General features: G+C 42.3%; 1 protein-coding gene across 5 annotated transcripts in view; it reads right to left on the reverse strand.

The window, feature by feature from the left end:
- Positions 1-1839: 1839 nt before the first annotated feature.
- The window catches only part of osbpl3b (oxysterol binding protein-like 3b), a 29832-nt gene continuing 19228 nt past the window's right edge, over positions 1840-12443 (reverse strand). For 4 of the 5 annotated variants that reach the window (XM_084557954.1, XM_084557955.1, XM_084557957.1 and 1 more), the window contains 12 exons: positions 12016-12146; positions 10161-10298; positions 9450-9543; positions 9103-9347; positions 7947-8084; positions 7788-7851; positions 7616-7694; positions 5757-5901; positions 3830-3974; positions 3596-3722; positions 2932-3054; positions 1840-2789 (listed from right to left, as the gene is read on the reverse strand). In XM_084557954.1, coding sequence (XP_084414080.1) covers positions 2693-2789; positions 2932-3054; positions 3596-3722; positions 3830-3974; positions 5757-5901; positions 7616-7694; positions 7788-7851; positions 7947-8084; positions 9103-9347; positions 9450-9543; positions 10161-10298; positions 12016-12146 — 1526 coding nt within the window. In that variant the 3' untranslated portion in view covers positions 1840-2692. The remainder of the gene's footprint in view (positions 2790-2931; positions 3055-3595; positions 3723-3829; positions 3975-5756; positions 5902-7615; positions 7695-7787; positions 7852-7946; positions 8085-9102; positions 9348-9449; positions 9544-10160; positions 10299-12015; positions 12147-12443) is intronic. The other variant, XM_084557956.1, reaches the window with a different exon arrangement.

Below are 12443 nucleotides of genomic sequence, written 5' to 3' on the forward strand. Positions count from 1 at the left end.
AGTGAAAATGGTTTGTCTGATCTTAACCGCAGCGTGATTTTTCGAGATTAAATCATGTGCCCTCTGTTGAAATATAGCCTACTATAAAAGAAAGCTGTAACAGGAAGCGTGTTTTTTATGGTTTTCGGGTGTTTTCTAACCGCACGACCAACTCAACTCTTTCTGTACCCTGTGCCATTCATGTCAATTTGTCGCCATCTAGCGTCTGTTTAAGAAATAGGCTGTTTTACTCCCGTGTCCTCGTGACTACCACTGGTTCAAATTTGTCCTCTGTGGAGGACATTTGTAAACCTGAATATCTCCCACCCACTGCATACTACGGAATTAACTCATTTTGATATCTGCAGAGGACATTTAGGGCTTTTCAGTGGTACCAAATGTAAAGGGGTGGAGCTTTGGTTCCTGTCTCTTTCTCATTAAGGAACATGTCATCCATCAGTCACTGTATGACATTTTTTTCCTAGTAGTCAGGATAATAAGGTTGACATTTTGTCAACAGTGCTTTGTCCTGAAAATGTATCTAACATTACATTGACTATTTTAATTTAATGACACGATGACCTGCTTTTCCAGACAAACTCAGTATGTATTTTCTCACCTAACTGTTAACTCGCAAGAGGTGCATGTGACATTGTTTATACATCCACAATTATAGATAATTATAGTTGGATTTTTGAGCTGTCTGATTGCTTCTACTTCCATGACTGCCATGCTGTCCCTGAATTCTGGTTATGGTACGGCAGAACAACTCATAAACACCCATCAAACATACACGGCTGTTAATTTTCAAAGTGATGCAAGGCAGTAAACAGTTCACCCGCCATCTGTGTCTGACAGCCACATCTGTACATTGTGATCTATTTAATGTGCAGTGTGTAATATGTCAGCATCAGCATATGGATCACTCTGAGAGGACAGAGCATTTGAACCTATGAAATTAATATAATGGACAGAGCGAAAACACTGCAGCCATGTACAAGGATTATGCACCGATCAGGCATAACATTATGACCAGTATTGTGTAGGTCTCCCTTGTGTCTCCAAAACTGTTGTGACTCATCAGAGAATGGACATGGGTCTTCTGAGGGTGTCCTGTGGTGTCTGGCAACAGGATGTTGTTAGTCGGGGGCCTTTAGGTCTTATGGGTTGAGGGGAGGGGCCTCTGTAGATCATCCCACAGATACTTGATCAGTTTGGGATCAAGTGAATTTGGAGGCCAGGTCAACACCTTGTGCTGTTTTTCATGTTTTTTGTGTTGTTCCTAAACCGTTTTTGTGTGTGTGTGTGCTGAATCCTGCTGGGGATGGCTGCTGCCATTAAGGAGAGACACTGCTATGGAGTGGGGGTGCCTTGTCTGGTCTAGGTGGATGATACATGTCTAAGTAACATCCACATGAATGCCAGGTCCAAATGTTTCCCAGCAGAACATTGCTTTGTCACAAAATGGTCTATGTTATTTACTTTTCTTGTTAGTGGTCATACTGTTGTGGCTGATCGGCGAATCCTTTATCAGCCTATCTGTTTTACGAAACACAACCGTGGGTGAAGTCTGCTGCAAACACGTGAGCCAAACATTTAAAGAGCTGTTACGCCATATAATTACTGTGTTGTGTAACACGAGATTGGCAATGACTCTTCGAAGATGATAATGCTCCAATACACACAGAACTTTGTTTTCTGCAAAAGTCCTTTATGGCCTCCTACAGTATCTGAGCCTTCATAACTTTCACGGGATATTCCCGTTGCACCCAATATGATGACAAAATGGATTCCATCTGTGGACGGGTGGAGTTTTAAACCGTTTATTTTCTCCTTTTGGTACGTAGAATTACCTGCTTGACAAGTCATCATGTGAGGTAAGTGGAAATGGTTGCAGCATTCAACTTGCTTTATTTTTATTTTAGAATTTTTGAACAGATACAACTCAACACAAAGAAAGAATGAGAAACTTTATTCAAGCTCGTGGAGCATAGTTTTGGACACGTTTTTGGTCCCAAAGCCAAGATGCCAAAATGGCTGTGTTTGATATTTGCTACTGCCGCCCATACCTGCACAATCGTTCACACAATCAAAGCAAAAAGCAGTATTATGAGACAGAACGATAAGCCCACTTTAGTAAAGATTCAAAGACCATTTAAATAATTCCTGTTCGTTCTTATAAAACATAGATATTTTTTTTTAAAAACATCCAGCAGATGCAACAAAAATAAATTAAAAATATGACCAGTAAGGCATCAGGCAGATGCAGAATAAATATTGGATGTTTACATTTAATCAATGGCATTTCAAGGCTAGTTTGTCTCAGAGGTAGAGAATGTCCATAATAAGATGACAACTAAAGTGACCATTTGTTCAGTACATGTTAAGCTAGTGTAGATAAACCAGAAAAAGGTTCTGTTATGCCAAGTAGTTTTTCTTTTCTCAGTTTAAGAGGTCCAGTACAACATAATAGGTGGAAATGTGGGCAAAAAGTGCCTAAATTGATCAACATTCACATAATACGCTTGCATAAAACATGTCTACACAACTTAAATAAGCACTTGCTATTAAGGCAATAACTTTGATGAACTGCAAGATAGAAACCCAGTACTGAATGTGGATGGTAAGACTAGGACACGGATGTCACCAGAACCAGCCTGGATCACAGTAGAGGCTGTGCGGGTTGTAATGTGTGTGATCTGCAGCTCAAAGGTCACCACAGTGTCGGAAAATCTATGTGGGTGAAGCCAGGGTCCTTCCTCAGCTCCCAGTAGGTGTTGTTGCTCACCCAGGAATCATCCTTTGACTTCCTGCGGAGACAGAGAACATGCCAGGCAGTAATGAGATGTGAGTGAGACGATGATGAAACTGGAGCTGTCGCACGGCCTGCTGCCACACGAAGCGCTTCCCCGTAATCGACTTTCTCAGCGAGAGGCTTGTAATTTGGGCTACCTGAAGAATTTAGGTTGGTGCGTTTCGTTGTTCTCCTCCAGGACCCTCCGTCTCTCTCTCTGCAGCTGTTCAATCCTCTGCTTTTGTTCCTCTGCCGCCTCCAAGTCGCCCTCCTCCAGCAGTCTGCCGGCGAGACACACATGCATAAACATTCATTATGCACACATGGTTAAACATTCATCTTCAATATTTAATCTGCAATCTATAATTCTGAGTCACCGCTGTCCGATTATGTGACTATGATAAAACAGAAAACATATAACTCGTGATAAAAAGGCTTGGATGCAGTGTAGTTTACTTTTCTGGTTTATTTGTTACATGCCAGCACTTTTAGGTTAGTTCAAAGACTTCACTGTGGTGAGCTAAAATACATTGTAAGTATCTAAAAATATCTACATTTGCTTTCTATTTTTAAAAGGAGCATGGATGTGCCTCTTTTTGTACTATTTTTATCACAAACTGAGGCGCACGGTGTCGTATTATAAAAGGTGTCCATCAGATATTCACTGGCAACGGGTTAGTTATTTTTTTTTGACAATCCTCTGACAGAAAATACAGCTGTTTTATCCAGCCTCTAACCTCCCATGTATTAGCCGTGTTCCTCATTTAGATTCGGGAGATTAGGCTAAAAATAACCAGACTTTTCCTGTATTTTTCTGCCTACCTTTGGTCCACTCTTAGCCTGGTGTCTGTAGGCGGCAGCAGCATTTTCAGTGATGGGTCCAAATCGTTCAGCTCAACTGCAAACTTGGTAAAACCGTAGTACTGCTCATGGTCCACCGGCATCGCATCTACATTGTATTCGAATGACACCAATTACTTTAGACACAATGCCAAGGAGACGCACGCTACAGACAAGCTTTTTATGCTGAATAAGCAAAGACGAGTCTTGCCATACTTGCTCTCCAGATGCATGTAGCCGAAGGCGGGTCGCCGCAGAAAACCGCTTCATGCCACTTTCCGAAGAGCCTGTGGACGACCTTTCCTTTGTTATCTGAGATAGTTGCCTCCACCTCATTCACACTTGAATTCCAGTACTTAGCCTATGAAAACAGAGGAGTATGCTTTAGTGGGGGAACAAGAACGGACAATGCAGAGATCTCAATAACGTCCTCTTGCAGTCAGCGGACGTTGCTGTTGCGTAAACAGTCCTGACCCCCTCTGTGTTTTGCTAGGCTGGTGTGTTTAATGAGATGAGGGTGCATAATGAGCCCTGACGTGTCTTGACTCGCTACTCTGCACAGCTTCAGGAGGTCTTTCAAGTGGCACACACACCGAAGCAATTAACCTTCTCCTTTCAGTAAACGCTTCCACGCATCAAACATTGAAGCCATGTAGGGGTTCCAGCTGGCATGTAGGTGACGAGCACCAACTAATGAAAGGAAAGCAACATTTAATAGTATACATGTATAGTGTATACATATATAGTCTGTATCAAACCTCCTGGTGTTCACAGAGGAATACTAACCAACGTACTCACAAACAGCCGGTGAAGGACAGAGACATTATGTCCCTTAGAGTGACTGCTTTTACAGCACGGTGCTCTGGTATCAACACATAACAGTGTACTGTGGAAACAGGTCCTCACAGTGGAGGACCGCCTCAAAAATATAATTATGATTTATTTACTTGAGCTGCAACATATTAACACACATTCCCAAAGCCAAAGAATGTTTGTTGACAGGCAAATCTCCTCATTTCACAACTGTTACCTCTGGTAAATATGAGAAATGCAAGACACTGATTGATTGCATTATAAATTCTTCTTGTTGTGAAAATGTGTTGGCGTCAAATCCTCTGCAAAGCTGCACAACAATTCGGAGTACCAGCAGTAACTGCATTTTAAGATAGCATTTTGTCCTACAGCTTCTATGAAAATCAGTTTTCCGTTTAGGTTTATTCACTGTTTAAGTGTTAATTCATGCTTTTTTTTTTTTTGTCTTTTTGGTGCAAATGTAAAGTAGCTTTTAGGTGGACTGTCAGTATTCCTTCCCATTTTTGTGGACAACAACCTGGAGATTTTTCTGGTGGATGAAAAAAGAACATACTGTATGAAAATATGCATGTATAACATACCTTTAATAACTTATCCCTTCTGGTTTGTTGCTATACTTTGTTATACAGGTATGGCGCTATATACTATGTGACCCTGAAAGGCCTTCAAAGTCTTAAATTTAACTTGACGAACTTAAAGGCGGTTTTAAATTGTCTCTGTTTGATGGAAGATGACAAAGACTGGTTGAGGTGACAGTCCAAGAAGAGGTAGCAAAACCTACATTTCAGTATTTCAAAAATTATACACTGTACATTCCTAGGTCTATGATTGTGAATATACACATAAAACATGACATTTACTTACATTTTATGTTAGTAAGCATGCACGGCTCACTGTCTTAATGTGTCTTAGTTGCTTTCCTTTTTCTTTTTTTTTGTGCAACAGACTCTTAAAGATTTTTTATTTCCTAGGAAAAAGTGATATAGACTTCACACCTTTTTGCAAAAATACCTCAAGCAATGCAAACCCTAGAAGCAGCATGTCCTGTGTTGCATCTAATTCCACGTGTTGCACAGATAAACATGTGTTGCGTTATGTAATTGAGAGTAACGTAAATAGAACCTCTGTGTAGCTCAAGTGTGTATCCCTCCCTATTGGCAGAGTAGTCTCTGTGTGTATATGTCTACCTCTCTTAAAAAGTCCCTGTGAGTCTTGCTTTCGATAAAGTTGAAACTGGGTCATGGTTATTAGGGGGAATGGAGCCCTGCCTACATACCCAGTTTCAAGCTTTCACTTGAAGTTTTGCTTCAGTTTTGCTCCTTTCTCTCACCTTTACAAAAGTGATCTTGCACTGACAAATATCGCTGCTGGAGTTCCTGATTGAGATTTCCCCGTAGTGTTCAATCCAGCGCTGCCCGCTGAGGATGTTGTGGATGCAGGATGTCACCTTGTTCCACTCATAATGGTCTCCACATCTGGGGAGAGGGATAAAGACAATACTTACTGTCACCTGACACTGGTAGATACATCATTTATAGCCACTGGTTTGTGCAAAATGTATTAGGATAATATACACTATATTACCAAAAGTATTCGCTCACCTGCCTTTACTCATTCTATGAACTGAAGTGCCATCCCATTCCTAACTCATAGAATTCAATATGATGTCGGTCCACCTTTTGCAGCTATTACAGCTTCAACTCTTCTGGGAAGACTGTCCACAAGGTTGAGGAGAGTGTTTATAGGAATTTTTGACCATTCTTCCAAAAGCGCATTGGTGAGGTCACACACTGATGTTGGTCGAGAAGGCCTGGCTCTCAGTCTCCGCTCTAATTCATCCCAAAGGTGTTCTATCGGGTTCAGGTCAGGACTCTGTGCAGGCCAGTCAAGTTCATCCACACCAGACTCTGTCATCCACGTCTTTATGGACCTTGCTTTGTGCACTGGTGCACAGTCATGTTGGAAGAGGAAGGGGCCCGCTCCAAACTGTTCCCACAAGGTTGGGAGCATGGAATTGTCCAAAATGTTTTGGTATCCTGAAGCATTCAATGTTCCTTTCACTGGAACTAAGGGGCCAAGCCCAGCTCCTGAAAAACAACCCCATACCATAATTCCTCCTCCACCAAATTTCACAGTTGGCACAATGCAATCTGAAATGTACCGTTCTCCTGGCAACCTCCAAACCCAGACTCGTCCATCAGATTGCCAGATGGTAAAGCGTGATTCATCACTCCAGAGAACGCGTCTCCACTGCTCTAGAGGCCAGTGGCGGCGTGCTTTACACCATTGCATCCGACGCCTTGCATTGCACTTGGTGATGTGTGGCTTGGCTGCAGCTGCTCGGCCATGGAAACCCATTCCATGAAGCTCTCTGCGTACTGTACTTGGGCTAATCTGAAGGTCACATGAAGTTTGTAGCTCTGTAGCAATTGACTGTGCAGAAAGTCGGCGACCTCTTTGCACTATGCGCTTCAGCATCCGCTGACCCCTCTCCGTCACTTTACGTGGCCTACCACTTCGTGGCTGAGTTGCTGTTTTTCCCAAACGCTTCCATTTTGTTATAATAGAGCTGACAGTTGACTGTGGAATATTTAGGAGCGAGGAAATTTCACGACTGGATTTGTTGCACAAGTGGCATCCTATGACAGTTCCACGCTGGAATTCACTGAGCTCCTGAGAGCGGCCCATTCTTTCACAAATGTCTTGTTTCACAGTCTGCATGCCTGAGTGCTTGAATTTATACACCTGGGGCCAGGCCAAGTGATTAGAACACCTGATTCTGATCATTTGAATGGGTGAGCGAATACTTTTGGTAATATAGTGTATCTACATATCTACCTCCAGATAATACTCAAAAGTAAACTGTTTCAGGTTACACATTTAATTGTCCTCCACTTCTTGAACATATTATATGTCTATGAGTTTAACTATCAATAAAATAATTTCTGCCATGTTTTAACCGCATACCTTTCGAAATAAAACATTATCTGTATTTCAATCCCACATTCAAATACAGAACATTCACATCGTTTCACACAGAAATGGTGTGAATGTTAGTGGTTCAAGTGGAATTCCGGGCATGAAGTTAGTATAAAAATACACATAATTAAGTCAAGCTGAATAATTTTCTCTCCAAGGCTGTGGGGGGATCTTTACTGTACTAGTATAAATGAAGCAGAAGAGACTCACCCTGGCAAAGTAACGTGAGTGGTGCCCACAGGAACAATCTCCATTGACTTTCCCCAGAACTTGTTCTTACACCTTATGTCTGCAAAAGTGAGTGTAGAAATTAACATTCATCGTGAACAGCCAGCTACTATGGTAATATTTACAGACGCAGAAAAGATAGATATTCCAGTACCTTGCCAGAAGATGAAGTTTTTAGACTCTGCATGACAAGCTGAGATAGGTGGGTGATGGCTGACCTGACGTTGTAAGTGTTAACAATGAGTTTGGTTCATATCCCTTAAACAAATATAGATGAATACTCAATAAAACAGACACTAGTATTCATGTATACCTGCTCCGCAACAAATCGAAAGCCTTTATCCGGCCGGTCACATTCATACGTCTCTCCTAATACGGGATTGAAAGGTTTCCCCCCGGTCCTGTAGTAGCTGGATGCGTAGCCAGATACAACAAACGTAGCCACGTATATCTACAAAGAGGGAAACGATAAGAAGCACTTTATTTGCATGGCCAGAATATTGAGCTATCTTAAGACGTGCCTGATTGCTTCATAATGAACGCCGAATCCCATTCTGACTCTCAGCAATATCCTCTCCATTATGCTATAATGAGCAGACTAACTATCTGAATATGCCTTCAGTAGTTGCATTGAGCCAAGAGAGCACTGATAATTGCTCCACCTCATAACTGGAGGCCACAGACTGACACTTTGATTTGTCATTTGGTTTTGTGTATTTCCTTGACCCTGTAAATTGCCCCTTGTGATTAATACATTTATTTTTTTTCTTGTACTGTGTTGACATCGAGCATTATTCATTTTGCATTTTAACATTTATATCCTTCTCATTTATCTGTTTGTTCCTCTCGATTCAGCAGGTTGCATGTCTTTATGTTGTGTGTCACAAAAATAAACACGATCCAGCCAACTGAATCACTTCTAATTCAGTCAATGGAAAGTGAAAGTAACGTGTGTGTTTTAATTGTCGGGGTGTTCCGTGTGACACATACTGGGCACTGGAAAAAAATCACTAAATGTGAAGCCAGGCTAGAGCCAGCTCATTGTCTCCTTGTTATATCTACGTATAGTGAGTGGGAAAATATGAGAGGGGTATTAACCTTCACATCTGTATTTTGGCACGCACACAAAAATGTTGAACTATTGCGTTAACACCGTAAGAAAATCAAGGCGCTGATCATTTTATCATAAAGCATTTCACCCCTGAAATTCTTTTCATTTTAAAACATTACATAACCTCTCCACTTTAAACTAGGCGTCGGCTGGCCTGCAATACGATTGGTTTACACTGCTACCTGCAAATATGAGCTCATACTCCATACATGGCCTGATTTGACATGATATGCTTCACAGCCTTGCAGAGGTCCCTGCTTTTGTTAGAGAGGACCTGCCGAGTCTTGAGAGTAAAATATGTGATCTGAACTAACAAGCCCACACCCTCCAACAGTGACCGGTGTGTTTGCCATCTCACCATACGTTCAAAGGGGTCCTGTGTGTTAGCAGCCCTGTCTAGCAGCTCGCTGTACTCCATCTCCTCACACAGCCTCTGCAGGGTGTTGAGTGGCTCATTAAGCTGGACAGGCATCCCCACCTTGGACAGGTCTTTGCCTATGTTGTTTCTCAGGATGTTCCACAGGCTGACGGTGCTGTTGTTGGGTCTCGGCGTCGGCAGACAGGATCTACGCTGATAAAGGACAGTGCCTTCTTCCGCAGAGCCTGAGAACAAGAATAAAAGCTCAGGTAAGACAATCTTTGTTTGGTCAGTGTGAACAATATTGATGAGCCAGTTTTTGTGACTGAATGCAAGATTTAGTTTACCTGAGTTTGGTCTTTCACTTTCGGTCTCGTTGCTAAAGTTGTCCATGGAAATGTTGTCACTAATGTCACTGATGTATGAGTCATCATCTGATACCTAAAAAATGTATATAATATGTAACTGGTGGGAAGGGACTGGGCAGGTCCCTTTTAACTTTCCGTCACAGCAGAAGATCTAGCATGTCTCAGGTGAGGGATCTCTGGGGAACTGGTGACGAAGTTACATCTCAATTTTCTGTATTTTTAGATAAAAGTGTTAAACTTTCATTTTCACACTACTTCCACGTCAGCTGCTATTTAATCAGGCATGGTAAATAAGAAGATGTCAATAAATGAGGACAATAAGGACTTTTTTTATGATCATAAAAACCTTGACTGGCAAGCTGAACTGTCACAGCATGGTGACAAGATTTAACATATTTTGCAAACACGGAGAAAGAACTGATGAAATCTTGATTGCGATATTCAAATTAAGACCCCCTGGAGGTGATTTTCTTTTAGAACAATTTTTGTAGATTAATTTTCTCTCAACATCTCGCAGCCTTTCCTCTCAAACAATAGCTGCAGCAGAGCTGACATTAAGGTGTTGACAAACGGCTCCAAACATCAAGAGTAATTACGATTCCATTACGCAGCAGAGTGCTGAAACTGTAAGCCGATTCTGAGGAAAAGACACATCAGTACAAATGGAAGCAGTTTATCTCTTGCACTTACCTCATTCTCAGATGAACTCGCAGACAACAGGACTTCCTGTGCGTCGAAGAACTCGGACAAAGACTCCGCGATCGAAGCTCTGCTCTCATTGGATATCTGGTGCACGAGAGGATGGGAGTCATCTGTGGAGTCCTGTTTCTAAGAGAAATAATGTCCACAGCTATGATGAGAACAAGAAAAGGGCAACACCATCAGTGCCAGCGGTGGCAATCACGGTGTCATTTAAGAATACAACACAATCACAACGTGTGGGTTATTAAGAGGATCACAGCAGACACAAATGTAATGTGCAATATATTGTAAGTAAGTCATCTAAAATACATTAGGTTACAATATTTACTCTATGAAATACAGTCTCGCAAATGGCCAGTGCCGAAAGGAAGGGTACTTCCTTACAAGTAAACTCCAATTTCACAGAGTATCTATCGTGACTCAATCAAATGTATTCTAGAGACTGTTACAATATATTACTTTATTAATAAAAGTTCAACTGATGAAAGTTTGCAGTCAGCGTGCAAACCTCATGCAATGCCACAAATGTTTGCCTGACAACAAAAGAGATGCATCCATCCTCGAAAACAACTGAAAACATGCAACAAATTGTAAACGTAAATGATTTTCCACACATGAAATGAGCACGCTCATCTGTCCCTTGTTACCGCTGAAGCTGATTTGTAAACCTGGAGATAATCTCCGAGGGGCCCACATTAGCACTGCACTGCGTGTTCGACAAATTTCCAGGGACACAATTAAGTAGATCACCTCAGACTGTGTGGTCAGCAAATCAGATTAAACGAGCAAAGAGCTTCCCTCACAAGGCGATAATGTGGCAGGTTGTTAGAGGTCTTCCTCCGAGCCATGGAGTTATAGCGATTCGGGCGCATACACACAGACAGGACTGAGAGGAAGCACTTTGTCGTTAAAAGAAATCCAATTTGATCAAGGCGGTGTCCCCCACGGTGGGCTTTTTTGTAATCATTGTGAGTCAGGTGAGAGGAGGGAGCATTTGTTGACTTCGATGAGAGGGAAAGGACAACTCATTCATCTGTGGCAAATTCTAGGCTGTGTGGGACGAAAGTAAAGACAAGCGATAATAATAATAATCATGAAGGTGGGGAAACCGGGTTGCTGCATTCCTGCACCCACCTGCACGGGGGCAGTGAGATTTATTAGAGTGGGCTCTACGATGTGGGACTCAGCATGAATCTTGCACAGGCGCTCTCTCAGCTCAGAGTTCTGGGCTAAAGCCTGGAAAAATAACCAGCGTAAACATTGTTTATTGCACACACCCACCCTGCAAAGCCTTGAATGCTGACCTTTGCTGAACTGAATCCCGTGTTTTTAAAACAACACTGCCCTGATCTCCTAAATGGGCTGTAAACACGTAGAATAAGTGGACAGAGGGTAATCAGGAGGATATTCTAACACCCAGCAGGGGGTCGGAAGTCACATGTGTTGGTGTGGAGTGCACACATCATACAAAAATGACTTATTTGGCCTTTTTAGAACTTGTGTGAGCTCCACATCAGCACATTTCTTTGCTGGTCGCATGACAATGAACGTAATAGGATAATAGAAATAGAATAAGTCTCAGGGTGGGAGGCAACCAAAGGAAATATGAATGCCAGTCCTCTTCAGGTGGGCAGGCATCACACCGGAAGCTGGTAATCCTCCTAAAAGCCTCGTCAATGTGTCACGCCTGACGAGTGCTGTGGGAGGATGCGGCGTGTAAAAGCGAAAAAAAAAAAAAAAAAAAGCTGGAATACCGGAATACCTAACTCGTTTCCGCTGACTAAAAGCATCCTGTCTCCCTGTGTACGTTTGTGTGTGTGTGTGTGTGTGTTCTCTCACATACCGCCGTGAGTGTGTTCTTCAAATTGACAACTTGCGGTGAGGTCGGGGGGCACGTCTCGTGATCCAGGCATTGTTTTAATCGCTCTCTCTCAGATGTCAGCGAACTCAGCGCTGACTTCATGGTCGTGTGCACTGCAGCAACAAGGGGAAGAGGGACCAATTTGTATTCATCCCAGAACGACGCAGCTCCGTTACAGTACACCCAGTGACAGTTCAAATCACAGCACATTTCTAATAAAGCATGAATTTTTGATGATCTCCCACCGCTCAGCAGGCCACGTTCTTGAGTTTATTACGTTCATTCTGGAAGCTACATTACTGAAAAGCACTGGCGATACTGATGAGTCACTGTATTGCATTAAGCCCGTCACACATCCTTCTCTTCGTATTTTCAAATGTGCATGAATTTAGCAGCAAACTGGCAGCTGT

This window comes from Chelon labrosus (assembly GCF_963514085.1).
Source record: "Chelon labrosus genome assembly, chromosome: 12".
In the NCBI taxonomy this organism is placed as follows: Eukaryota; Metazoa; Chordata; class Actinopteri; order Mugiliformes; family Mugilidae; genus Chelon; species Chelon labrosus.